The 13,688-nt window shown below is 43.0% G+C and overlaps 1 protein-coding gene across 6 annotated transcripts in view; it reads left to right on the plus strand.

Annotated features, from left to right (window-relative positions):
* The first annotated feature begins 849 nt into the window (after positions 1-849).
* The window catches only part of NASP (nuclear autoantigenic sperm protein), a 36,902-nt gene continuing 24,063 nt past the window's right edge, over positions 850-13,688 (plus strand). For 2 of the 6 annotated variants that reach the window (XM_060089722.1, XM_060089725.1), the window contains exons 1-2: positions 1,245-1,429; positions 1,722-1,811. In XM_060089722.1, coding sequence (XP_059945705.1) covers positions 1,371-1,429; positions 1,722-1,811 — 149 coding nt within the window. In that variant the 5' untranslated portion in view covers positions 1,245-1,370. Of the gene's footprint in view, positions 972-1,244; positions 1,430-1,721; positions 1,812-2,764; positions 2,899-13,688 lie in introns of those variants that run through there. The other 4 variants (XM_060089723.1, XM_060089727.1, XM_060089726.1 and 1 more) reach the window with 4 other exon arrangements.

The raw sequence follows: 13,688 nt of genomic DNA on the forward strand, positions 1-13,688 counted from the left end.
TTGTGGCACGCAGGCTCTAGAGCGCGGGCTCAGTAGCTGTGGCGCGCAGGGGCTTAGTTGCTCCGCAGCATGCGGGATCTTCCCGGACCAGGGATCGAACCTGTGTCCCCTGCATTGGCAGGCGGATTCTTAACTGTGCCACCAGGGAAGCCCGCAGGTCCAGGTCTTTATCCCTAAAGATTTCAAACTGCCTGAGTCTTGACAGAGTGGAATAAGAATTCTCCCCAAGAATCTTTCTCAGTATGTCTGAACCTGGACGGAAATAAAATTCCTGTTCTGACATTTGTAGGCAAGGCCATGGTGGAAGGCAATGGATTATGCTCCAGATGTGAAGAAGTGCAGTTATCTTCCACTCAGCGAGTTGCAGGAAATGAGGCACACTGCTTCCCATAAATGACTTGTCTTGCAACCTTCTGAGCTAGTCATACCTTCTTTGAACCTTGGTTTCTATTTCTACCAAATGGGACGGATAACACCGTTGTAGTAGCGTTGCTGTTAAGATTAAGTAAGACAGCTAATAGCTTTAGAATGTCTAAGCACAGTGCCCCCGGACATAGCGGACAAAGTATAAACTGTAGCTTGGAGTGGACGAAAAGAGCTGGGAGCATTAAGCTAGTCAGATTTGGGAGTCTGGGTAGGGCCTAAGAGCATGGCTTCAGCAGATTGGGCCAGCCGAAGGGGGCGGGCCCAGAGGGAGGAGCCAGCCGCGTCCCGCCGCAGTCCCCAGCTTTGAATCAAGCGCGGTAGTTTCAGGCGGTGGCCAATCCTACGACAGCATTTCCTTGCGTCAGTTGTTGCTGAGGTTCAGAGCCACGCGTCTCTCACCTATATCTGTTCTAGCCGTTGCTGGTATACACGTGCTCGGCTCTTGCGTGTCCATCCGTTACGACTGAGCGGACCGACAGAAAATCTCAGTTAACTTCCTGAGTATCCGGCCTGTAAAGAGACTCTCGGCTACTCGCTCCGAACAGGTAGGGCAGCCCCAGCTTCCCCTTCTCTGGAAGTCGCTGGCCGCCGTCCAGTCAGGAGTAGTAGTACCAAGATTCTAGTTCTTACGCGACTTGCTAGAGAAGCAAAAAGTTGCTTTTTTCGCGGAAGCCAGGGAGGAAAGGTATAGCGCAGAACCAGGTGGCGCGGGTGGGAGATGTCCTTGGGCAGGATTGGGGCTGGGTCCTGGCCCTTTAAACTCGAGGGGGAGGATCCGGAAGTGGATGGGCGGGGCGAAGGGCCCTGGTTTATAAGAGGGCCGAGCCGCGCGGGGTCTCCAATCTGCCATTTTCTGTCCACGAATAAGTCTCTGGCTTTCCAAATTCTCTCTGTTTTTCTCACAGGCACTATCCCGTCCGCGGGTCCACCACCTCAGGGGAACGATGGCCGCAGAGTCCACAGCCAGTGCCGCCATCACCGCGGAGCTAGTTTCCGCCGACAAGTAAGCTGGACCGTGGAGAGCTTGAGGCACTGGCCAGTCCGCAGGGAGGGGGTGGTGGACGGAGGCTCCCCGGGAGAGACAGACCGGAGGGTGGGAGGACTTTCCTTCCAGTGAACAACCGTCGCTGTTCGGGGAGGTCCGGACACTGGAGAAGCCCACTTCTTGCAGAGAGCCTCGCTCACTGGCAGTAACGCCGGTCGGCTGGCGCCCCCTGCCCCGCTTTTCGCGGTCGCCATCTTGCCGGGGGCAGCGGCGGCTGTCTCCATCGCCTGCCCCTCTCCTTCCTCCCCAGGCCCGGGGCTATCGGCGGGGAGGCGGGGCCCCGGCGCGGCAGTGTACCTTCACGTCCTTGCTGTCCCCGCACTCCTGGCGTGCGCCTCCGGTATGATCCGCAAACACATCGCGAAGATAACCAACAGAGATTTGGCGCCAAAAAAAAAAAAAAAAAAAACCCTGCACGAGGGAGGAGGCTGGACCGGTGGGTCGGGATGGGCGGGGTCTCTCGGGGGCGGGGTCGTGCGCTCGTGCGTTCGCTTCCCTCCGCCGGCTCTGGAGCAGGGGGCGGGGCCCTGAGGAGGCGGGAAAACTCCATTGTTTGGGGCTGCGGCTCCCGAACGCCGCGGACTTCCGCCGTGGGACGCGGTGAGGCTCGTTCCCCTCAGTCTCCTCGCTCTCCTGGTACCCTCCTGCCCTCAGCAAGGCCCATTTCTTTTGTCTGTGGTGGAGAGCATCGTGGTTCTTTTAGATTTTGGGAACGTTGGCGGGGGACTTGGCTGCTTCTGGGGGATTTTATCGGGAGGCGAAGCATCTTCTAGCGCTGCGTCGAGGTCTTTTCACTTCTAGCAGTGTTTGGTTGCTTGGAGAATGGGCAGTTTTAAGCGCAGAGTGTAACAGAAGGACTGGAGGGAATGATAGAAGATATGATTGCTATGAAAACGACACAGTGCCACTCAGACATAAAGGTATTTTTTGAACAGTGAAGGGAAACAGGCCGTTATTCGAAGAAACAAGAAATAACCCAAATTATTAAGTGGCAGACTCTAGGTTAAACCCTAGTATTTAAAGTTTTTATTCCCTCATTACTCATCCTTTCCCCCATCCCCAAAGCTTGAGAGGAAATTGCATGAAAATCTAATTAGCTTGTTGGAGAGAACAATAAAGGCATCATTCTTTAGTTAAGTAAGTTCCTGGGGCAATTCAGGGGTAAAGCGTTTCAGGCGTTTAAGGGGGAGGGTAAAGAAAATTTACGTGAGTTTTTTGTTTTTTTGTTTTTTGCTGTACGCGGGCCTCTCACTGTTTTGGCCTCTCCCGTTGCGGAGCACAGGCTCCGGACGCGCAGGCTCAGCGGCCATGGCTCACGGGCCCAGCCGCTCCACGGCATGTGGGATCTTCCCGGACCGGGGCACGAACCCGTGTCCCCTGCATCGGCAAGCGGACTCTCAACCACTGCGCCACCAGGGAATCCCTACGTGAGTTTAATAGACTACTAAGAATGCACATTATAATTCCAGTATAACCATTGAAATAATAAAAACATGTTTAACTTCCAAACCAGTAGAGAGAGAAAATGGAATGATAAATAAACCACAATTCAGAGTTGATTTTGATACCGCTTTCATTGCTTAAGTGGTGAATGTTGGGCTACAGTTTTGTCAGCTGTAAAAAGCTACAATTTGGCTTCTCTCCCCTCATGCCATTAAACAACGTTGCTAAAGGTTATCAGTGGTTGTCTAAATGTTAAATCAGTCTTTGTCCTTATTAGCTTTCTAAATAGTTCTAAGTAGTTGTTAACGTTTTTGTTTATGTTACAAAAGAATTTAGCAGTTTGTACTATAGCGGTAAGGAGGAATGAGAAAGCTTAGAAAGAGGAAGTCTTATGTGATGCATTGAATTTTACTTTAACTGTCTTATAATTTCTGAGCTACTTATTCGTACCTTTAGATGAGAGATGTCAAAGTAAAAATCAGTGGTTTAGCTCAGTAATCCTTAAAGTTCTGGGGTTTGTCTTTCCTATTTCCATAAGTGGAAGGTTCATCTGTGTTGGTGTGGGGCTTATTTTGGTGCTTAGTATTTGGCTGTTTAAAATGAGATGGATAACCTCTTGTAAGTTAGTTTTATGATGAATTAATGTCACTGTAATTAGAATATATTTGTGTGAAAGATTTAGCTAACGTACCTGTGTACCTGTATTTTGGTGGGGTGGAGGAGTTATGTTCAGTATATTAGCTCAAATGTGTAAATGAGAAAAGAGTCTCTCTTGGTGGACCTGCAAAAAAAAACAAAACTATTTTCAGAAGATTAAAAAAAAAATTTTTTTTTTCCAGTTGTGCCACGCGGCATTATACAATCTTAGTTCCCCCCTCCCAGGGATTGAACCCACACCCTCTGCATTGGAAGCACGGAGTCTTAACCACTGGACCACCAGGGAAGTCCCTGACCTTGTACTCTTAAGACAATTTACTCATCACATCCATTAACTTTGGAAATCTTTATATGCTTGTCGGAAAGTATTCTTCACTTACCACTTTAAATAACTGAGGCTCAGGGAGGGACTTCCTTGGTGGTCCAGCGGTTAAGACTCTGTGCTCCTAATGTAGAGGGCCTGGGTTCAATTCCTGGTCAGGGACCTAAGATCCCGAAAGCCACACAGCTTGGCCAAAAAAAAAAAATTGGTTAAAAAAAAAAAAACCTGAGGGGTGGTGGTGGTGGTGGAATGAATTGAGAGATTGGGATTGACATATATACACTAATATGTGTAAAATAGATAAGTAATAAGAACCTGCTGTATAAAAAAATAAAACTGAAAAAAAAATATAGAACAATGCAGAAATAAAAAGACAAACTCACAGTTGTAAAAAAAAAAATAAAAATGCCCCAAAACAGTAAGATTAATTGCAATTTTACAATTTGGGCTTTAAACATACACTGTATCTTGGGCTATGACAGTAGGGTAAAATGACCCAGTTTGTATAAATCTTATGAGGCTTGATAAATGCACTTAATAATTGTCAGCTCATGACAAAATTAAATGACTCAATGAATGTTAATGTCTCCTTTCATATATCTAGATGCTTTGGGACAGTTTCAGTATGTGGCATATGTATTGTAGTATGATCTATTAATAACATGGATCAGAGAGATGCAGAAGTCAAGGACAATGTAATTTTTTGTGAGATGTACATTATTTTTTAACATCTAGCTGATTACCTTTGGATGCCAATTAAACATTACACCCCCTTCAAAAAAAAAAAAAACACTGAGGTTCACCCTAAAGGTTCCACAAAAAAAAGATATCTTATGTTGGAATGCTTAATATTGTTAAGATGTTCATACTACCCAGAGATCTATGGATACAACACAGTCTTTGTTAAAATGCCAATGGCATTTTTTGCAGAAGTAGAAAAATGCATTCTAAAATTCATAAGAAATCTCAAGGGGTCCCAAATAGCCAAAACAGTTTCTTTTGTTTGTTTGGTTTTGGCCACACCTCGAGGCTTGTGGGATTTTAGTTCCTTGACCAGGGATTGAACTGGGGTCCTAACCACTGGACCGCCAGGAAATTCCCTGCCAAAACAGTTTTGAAAAAGAACAAAGTGTAGGTCTTACTTGCTGATATCAAAACATTGTGCTACTGGCATAAAGATAGACAAATAGAACAATAGAATGTAATAGAAAGCCCAAAAATAAATCCTTGCATATGGTCAAATGATCTTTGGTAAGGATGCCAAGACCACTCAATGAAGAAAGGACATTCTTTTTTTTTCTTTTTAAATTTATTTATTTATTTTGGGCTGCATTGGGTCTTAGTTGCTGCACGCGGGCTTTCTCTAGCCGCGGTGCTCAGTCGGGCTACTCTTCGTTGTGGTGGGCGGGCTTCTCATTGCGGTGGCTTCTCTTGTTGCGGAGCACGGGCTCTAGGTGTGCGGGCTTTGTTGTTCCGTGGCATGTGGGATCTTGCCGGACCAGGGCTCGAAGCCATGTCCCCTGCATTGGCAGGCGGATTCTTAACCACTGGGCCACCAGGGAAGTCCCAGGATATTCTTTTCAACAGATGGTGTTGGGAAAACGGGATATGCACACGCAAGAGAATGAAGTTAGATTCTTATTTTACACCGTATACAAAAATGAGCCGAAAATGGATTAAAGACCTAAATGTAAGACCTGAAACTATAAATCTCCCAGAAGAAAGCATAAGTTAAAAGCTCCATGGGAATTCCCTGATAGTCCAGTGGTTAGCACTCGGTGCTTTTATTGCCATGGTCCAGGTTCAGTCCCTGGTTGGGGAACTAAGATCCTGCAAGCCTCTCAGCGCGGCTTAAAAAAAAAAAAATTCCCTGCCAGTTTTTCGGTACATTTTATTGAAGTACAGCATACTACAAAATGCACAAATGGTAAATGTACAGTTGAGTGAATTTTCACAAAGGGAAATTAGAAACAAAACATTATATGGAAACCTCCCCCCCAACCTTTTTAGTCATACTCCTCCCATCAAGCCTAGCTCTTCTGACTTCTAACATTACAGTGTCATAGGTGGATGTTGAACTTGTATTTATTTGTAAGGTACCATAAAACTTTATAGGGTGGTGGTCCAGTGGTTAAGACTCTGCGCTTCCACTTCAGGGGGTGCAGGTTCGATCCTTGGTCGGGGAACTAAGATCCTGCATGCTGTGTGGCACAGCCAAAAAAAACCCAAAAAACTTTATAGGGAGGATGACAGATGATGCTAAATTTCTATGATGACTGGGAGCCAGGAAAACTGGGTTCTGTTTCTGGCTGCTGCTGCGGTGGACCTCAGTTTTCCCATTTGTTAAATGGAGGCAGTAGTGGGGAGATTCTACAAGGAAATTTTTTTTCAGGAAAATCTTGTGAAGCAGTTTTCTTTCCTCCTACTTATTGGCGTGTTTTCCCTATATTTATTGAGCATTTGTCTTATTTAGTGGAGGCGCTGTGGTTAAGGAGACAGAAAAGATCTCTGCTTTCAAATGGAGCTTCGACGACTGGGATAGAGACCATGAATATATAGATTAGAGAATATCAGTGATAAAGTGCTATGCAAAGAATTACCCTGGTTTTAAGGTGATGTGAGGTAACTGGGTGTTTATTTATTTATTTTTAATTAATTAATTAATTAACTTATTTATTTTTGGCTGCACCGGGTCTTCGTTGCTGCGCATGGGCTTTCTCTATTTGCAGCAAGAGTGGGGGCTACTTTTCGTTGCGGGGCGTGGCTTCTTACTGTGGTGGCTTCTCTTTGCGGAGCATGGGCTCTAGGCACGCGGGCTTCAGTAGTCATGGCACACAGGCTTCAGTAGTTGTGGCTTGTGGGCTCTAGAGCGCAGGCTCAGTAGTTGTGGCACACAGGCTCGGTAGTGGTGGCTCACAGGCTCTTGAGCGCAGGCTTAGTAGTTGTGGCACATGGGCTTAGTTGATCCACGGCATGTGGGATCTTCCCGGACCAAGGCTCGAACCCGTGTCCCCTGCATTTGCAGGCGGATTCTTAACCACTGCACCATCAGAGAAGCCCTGGGTGGTTATTTTAGATTGGGCGATCAGGGATGGCCACAATGAGATGAATGACAAGGGGCCAGCTATATGAAGTTTCTAACAGGGAAACTTCCTTCATAGAAATAGGGATAGCAGAGAATGTGGATACAGAGGCAAGCAGGTTGGTAGTTTTGGTGGTTGAGGAAGGGAGACTTCCTGTCTAATGGTTTCTATTTGCTCAATGGGGTGTGAAGGAAGATCTGCTTAGAAGTAAGGGGGAATGGATTAGGATGTAGGAGATTTGAGGAGAGATAGTAATGTTGGAGACTTGGAAGACATATTCTAGGGAATGTGGTAGGATTGCCAATGTTTTCCTTGTTTCAGATTTGGGGCCAAGAATTTAAAGAGAGAGGGCAGTCAGTGCTGTTTCTTAAAAGTTCAGCTTCTCTGCTGTAGCAGACACAGAATAGATGGCTAGAGGGTTAAGACCTCTTGTGGAACTTAAAAGTTTGCCAGAAGAAAAGACTTCTTCACAGGCTGAGGGTTTATGTTAAAGAAAAAAAATCTTTAAGATAAAACAACTGGAGATTTGTGGGTTTTTCTTTCATGTCTGGTTGTCTGCCAGCAACTACCTATTTGGTCTCTTGGTGCTTCCTTTCCTTCCCCTTAGATAGCACCATCTCTGCATTCAAACGTCCCAAGATGGATGTTTTTAAAAACATTTTCTCTGTGATATATGCGTTCAGTTGCTTTCTTTGCTTCTTCCCTTCATAGCTAGGCTTCTTTAGAGAAGAGCCTGCATTTCTAGTGTCCATTTTTTTCTCCCTTCTGTTTGCTTATACATTTAACAAATGTATTCAATATATATTTTAATGTGTCAGGTTTTAGAGACACAAAGATGAATAAGGTATCAGTTGCTGGTCATCAGATCACAATCTCATTGGACAGGTGTGTTCTGAGAATATACACATTTGTTCAACCTGTCTCGATCTGGCTTCTTCATGTCATTTAAACAGCATTGCTAAAGGTGATCATGGATTGTCTGAATGCTAAAATAGTCCTTATTCTTAGCTTTCTAACGAGTTCTTTTTGCTGCCTTTTGGGCACCTCTTTGCTGCCTCTGGTACCAGACACTCCCTCCTTAAGTTTGTCTTCTTTTGATGCTGCCTCCATTTCTTCCTATCTTTCTGTTCTTTCATTGTTAACGATAGCTAGAATCTTTTGATTCCTTATGTGCCAAGCATCGAACTAAGCACTTTGTGAACTTTCTCATTAATTTTCAAAACACGTCCTGTGAGATAGGTACTGTTAATAGTTGAGGAAACTGAGGTACTTCACATGGTAAGTGGCAAAGGCACTTGTTAATCCTACCCTAGTGATTCTGAATTGGTCACTTTAACAAATATTAATTAGATTCCAGGCTTTGTGCTTGGTGCTAGGATACAGTTTAGGATAAGATAGACATGGTTTCTTAGATCTTAATCCTGATGGGGAATACAGAAAGTCAGTAGGCAATCGGAGTACAGAATGAGTTATGATGGGGTCGTGTAACTGGGTAAGTTACTTCTCTGGAAAATAGGATATTGCCACCTGCCACAAGGTTTTTTGTGAGAGGATTAAATGAGAATGTAGTAGGCACTGCTATGTCTGACAGATGTTTGCTCTGAATTGCCTATTGAATGTTATCCATTTATTTATTATTTTAAAAAGATTTATTTGGCTGCGCTGGGTCTGAGTTGCAGCAGGCGGGATCTTTAGTTGCGGCATGTGGGATCTAGTTCCCTGACCAGGGATCAAACCCCGGCCCCCTGCATTGGGAGCCCAGAGTCTTAGCCACTGGACCACCAGGGAAGTCCCTGAATGCTATCCATTTAGGTGTTCCATAAGCACCTCAAAACCAACTCAGTATGTACACCCCAATTTTCACTAATAATCTTGCTCTTGTACCTTATTTTGGTTGGATAGCACTCAGTTTCCCTCTCCCAGAAATAAAAATTCTAGATTCCCCCTCCCTCCTTTTTCAATTTCTAAACAGTTACCAATATTTAGCAGTTTGGTAGTCTGTAACAGGGCTTAGAAATGTAAAGCCTAGAGGGCCAGATAGGAAAAAGTGAAGTGGTGGTGGGGATTGAAGTGAATTCCTCCTTAAAGGGCTAGGTCATTGTTCAACTTCAGCTGATTGGGGAGAATGTATGCCATAGTGGCAGGTATTTCTGATATTTAAAGAATATTGTAATTATTTCTTTGACTAGGAAATACATTTCTGGTTCTAAATCCAGAAGGGGAAGTACACAGTGAAATGTCCCTCCAACCCTTATTCTCTAATCACATAGGTTTTCTCCTCAGAGTCCACCAGTGTTAGTAATTTATTATGTATCCCTCAATGATACCTTATGCATATACAAGCAGATTGTATGTAGTTATTAATTCTGTATTATTGTGTAAATGGTAGCATACTGCACACATTTCTGAGCACTTAGCAGTATATCTTGGAGATGATTCCTCATTAGGGCATAGTTTCTTTCTTTCTTTCTTTCCTTCTTTCTTTCTTTTTTTTAATGGCTGCATTGTATTCTATTCTGTGGCTGTCTCATAATGAGTTTCCTACTGATGGACATTTGAATTCTTTCCAGAATTTAATTGTTACAAATTGTGCTCTAGTGAATAACCGTGTAACCCTGGACTCATGTATCTATAGGATACATTTCTACAAGTGGAACTGCTGGATCAAATAGTGTTCATTTGTTGTTTTTGATAGATATTGCCAAATAGACCTTCATAGAAGTTTTGTGAATTTAAACTTATATTAGCAATATATGTGAACACCTGTTACTCTTACATTCTTGTCTTTGACTATTTGATGGGTAAAAACTGATTTCTCACTATAATTTTGTGTTTCTCTGAAGAATGAGTGTGAGCATATATTTAAATGTTTGAGGTATTTGTGTTGCATTTTCTATGAATGTGTTTATATCCTTTAATCTTTTCCTGTTGGACCTTTTTGCCTGTTGATTTAATATTCTGTATATATTCACTAAGTTAACCTTTTGTGAAGTGAATTAGATGGAGTAGAATTTATCAGTCTTACATGATTTCTGAATATGAAAGGCCTTCTCCCGATGAGTTACAATGTAATTCGCCTGTGGTTTTCTTTAGTACTTTTCTGGTTTCAGAGTTTACATAATGATTTTTCAAGAGAAGCAGAAATCCAGATTTTTATGTGATATCTTCATAGTTTTAAATGTAGTAACTACCATAATTAACATTTAAAAAATAAGTGTGGATAAACATGTCTATGGCTCAGATAGGACATGAACATCAGTTTATAATTTTTTTTCTAATCTGGTGTTTGTTACAGTGTGGTCCCCAAACCAGCAGTAGCAGCATCACCTAGAAAGTTGTTAGAAATGCAAATTCCTGGACCTCATAATAGACCTACTGAACCAGAGCTCTAGGGTTGGGGCTCAACAACGTGTTCTAACATGAGCTCCAAGTGATTCGTGTAGATTGAAGTTTGAGAACCACTGCTTTAATCCATCTTTTCTTCTGACTGTGCTAGTACATGCCTTTTTTGTCTAGGCCACTAAATAAGAATGGAAGTAAGTTTATCACTGCTGAGTGCTTTACAGTGCTGTTTAATAGTATCTTCAACTGATATGCTTTTTTCCTCATTTTGTCCACTTGAAACTTTTGTACCACTGAGTATATAAAAGGTAAATTTGATCATATTACACCTTCAGTGCCTCAACTTAAGGATACAAATTTAAAGCCATAGGTTGGCATCAAAACTGAACGATCTGGGACTTCCCCGGTAGTCCAGTGGTTAAAGCTTTGCCTTCCAGTGCAGGGGTCATGGGTTCAGTCCCTCATTGGGGAACTTAAGATCCCACATGCTGCACAGTGCGGCCAAAACTTCAAAACAAAACAACAACAACAACAAAACCTTAAGAAAAAACCTAAATGACCTGGTTCCAGCCTTGTCTAGGAAGTGGGGACATGGAAAGTGGGGTGAAGGAAAGTTACAATGGTAAAGTCCAGGGAATTCCCTGGCAGCCCAGTGGTTAGGACTCCACACTTCCACTACAGAGGGCCACGGGTTGGATCCTTCGTAGGGGAAGATCCTGCATGCTGTGGGGCGTGGCCAAAAAAAAGTAAATTCTAGTCTTGGAATTTACATTATAGTTTAAGGAGGTATTCTCCAAAGTAGAGAGGAATTAAGTTTTAATAACGATACAGAGATTGACACTTTGACAGTTGCCTTATTTATGACATTATCAGGGAGCTTTTCCAAAACAAACATGAATTCTATCTCAAGTTTAACAAATAAAATCTCTAGGGGTGCAACCCAGGCATCTATCTTTTGGATAAGCTTTCTAGTGAATTAATTATTATGCTCACCTCCGGTTAAGAGCCATGGTCACATCAAGATGGGGAGGTTACATGGAAGTACGTGTGAGCTCAATGTAAAATTTAAAACTTTCAACCAGAATAACAACAAAATTGAAAATGGCAACCTTACAAAACAGAGATCTAAATCAGTAGAGGTATTCAAAGAAAGACTAGGTTAGCCTTTGCCAGGCATGTTGTGTACTAAGGAGCAGAATTAAGTAACTTTTAATTCTAATATTTTAATCAAATACAAAAAACCTGAAGATAACATTATCAGGACTCCGTGTTTTAAATTACAGACTGGCTGATGGGAGTTATTTATTCTAGACCCAGTGTGATTTCCAAGGATTATTTTGCCTATTCCTTTCTGGGTCGTTCTTTCCCGGGTCTCAGTAGTTTTCTCATGCATAAGTTGATCAGCACTTAAAAGACTGGGGGGAAGCGTCTACAGATCTCTGGCTTGCTTTCTCTACAGCTCTCTCTAGTCCTGTAAATTCTAGCTACCTAGGCCATCCCAAACCTCAAATTCTGTCTTCTCAATTCTGTGAGATGGACTTTGTTCAGGGTCCTTCTCTGTCCTGTGGACAAATCTCTCCAGATAGTAAATGGGGTTACTCATAGGACTCACCTCATTTGTTTCCCTTCTCTCGGATTTACTGTCTTGTGCTACTACTGTAAAACTGATGTTTCGTGTATTTTGGCTGTTTGTTTTTTAGTAGTTTGAGTTGTTTGAATCTGGTGCCTGTTAACTTCCATTATGGCTAACCTTGAAAGTTTAATAGTATTGCACTTCATCTGTCACCTATGTGGGGTGCAAAACATTTTGTGTATTATTGTTGCTACTGGTGCCTTAATGTAGCCTGTATGTACAGGGTTAATGTGTTTGTTTTTAGTACTCATACTCTGGACGTTTGTGTTACTATCACTTTGTGTGTGCCACAGACTGGTATTGGTTTGTGAACTGTTTGTTACTGGTATACAAAGATACAAGTATAGGGAATTTCCTGGTGGTCCAGTGGTCAGGACTCCACACTTTCACTACTGTGGCTCCCGGTTCAGTCCCTGGTTGGGGAACTAAGATCCCACAAACCATGCTGTGTGTATGTATAAAAATTGGGAGTAAACATTTGGGAACAAAGAAATTTGACGTTACTCTGACATTTCTGTTAATACTTTATAAAAACCCATGTCTTGGGGCTTCCCTGGTGGCGCAGTGGTTGAGAGTCCGCCTGCCGATGCAGGGGACACGGGTTCGTGCCCCGATCCCGGAAGATCCCACATGCCGCGGAGCGGCTGGGCCCGCGAGCCATGGCCGCGGAGCCTGTGTGTCCGGAGCCTGTGCTCCGCAACGGGAGAGGCCACAGCAGTGAGAGGCCCGCGTACAGCAAAAAAAAAAAAAAAAAAAACCCATGTCTTACACATTGAAATTAAAAGTCTGGTCCTTCAATCACAGGTAATTTGAGAAGCTCTGTGCTAGAATTTGGCCAGAATGATCCCTTAGTTAAACTATTTGAACATAATTAGCTATGACAGGAGGTGTTTAGGAGATAAGGATCCAAGGCCATTCCAGCAGTTCTGGTCAGATTATCTGCTTGCTTACCTTGCAGCTGAAAGCATTTAAATTGTGCTTCATTCCTGTCACCATAACGGTGAAGTCTTTGATTATTTTCAACCCCATTTCCCTGCCTCCCCTCCCCCAGGGCTTTTCATCAAATTTGTAGACCAATATAACATTCTCAAAAGGATTAGGAGTTAGGAGCAAAGATTTTGGATCCTGCTGAAAGTAACTGACACCTTTTCATCTCTAAAGCATTTTCTAGGACTCAGACTCCAATATAGTTAGTCCCTGCCTGTCATTTAATCTCTTCTGCCTTTCTCAAGTTGTCCCCTCTGCTTTTTTTTTTTTTTTTCTGGCGGCGCCCTGCGCCTTGTGGGATTTTAGTTCCCCAACCCAGGCCTTCGTCAGTGAGAGCGAGGAGTCCTAACCACTGGACCACCAGGGAATTCCTTGTCTCCTCTGCTTTAACTTTTGTTGGACACTGTGTCCGATGCTTAGCATATAGTGGGTACTAAAATGTCTATTAAATGTAATTTTTTGAATTAGTATATTTATTTATTGAATTGAGCAAGCTTTTAAAATTGTTCATTTGTTTCATCCATACTGTGTATATTATACTGCTATTTTAATAAATTTGTTATCGCTAAACAAGAAAGTCCAGGTGTGAAAAATTAGTTGACTCAGTTCTATTTATATGTATGTTTTAACCTTTGGAGGAGTTTTCAGTAATGTCTATATAGGAAAGCCTTTTTCTCTCCTACAGCTTCTTGTGTTCTCTCATACTTCTACTGTTTCTTGCTGTACATACTTCAATTCTAATTTATTGCT

Source organism: Mesoplodon densirostris, chromosome 2 (genome assembly GCF_025265405.1).
Source record: "Mesoplodon densirostris isolate mMesDen1 chromosome 2, mMesDen1 primary haplotype, whole genome shotgun sequence".
Classification (NCBI taxonomy): Eukaryota; Metazoa; Chordata; class Mammalia; order Artiodactyla; family Ziphiidae; genus Mesoplodon; species Mesoplodon densirostris.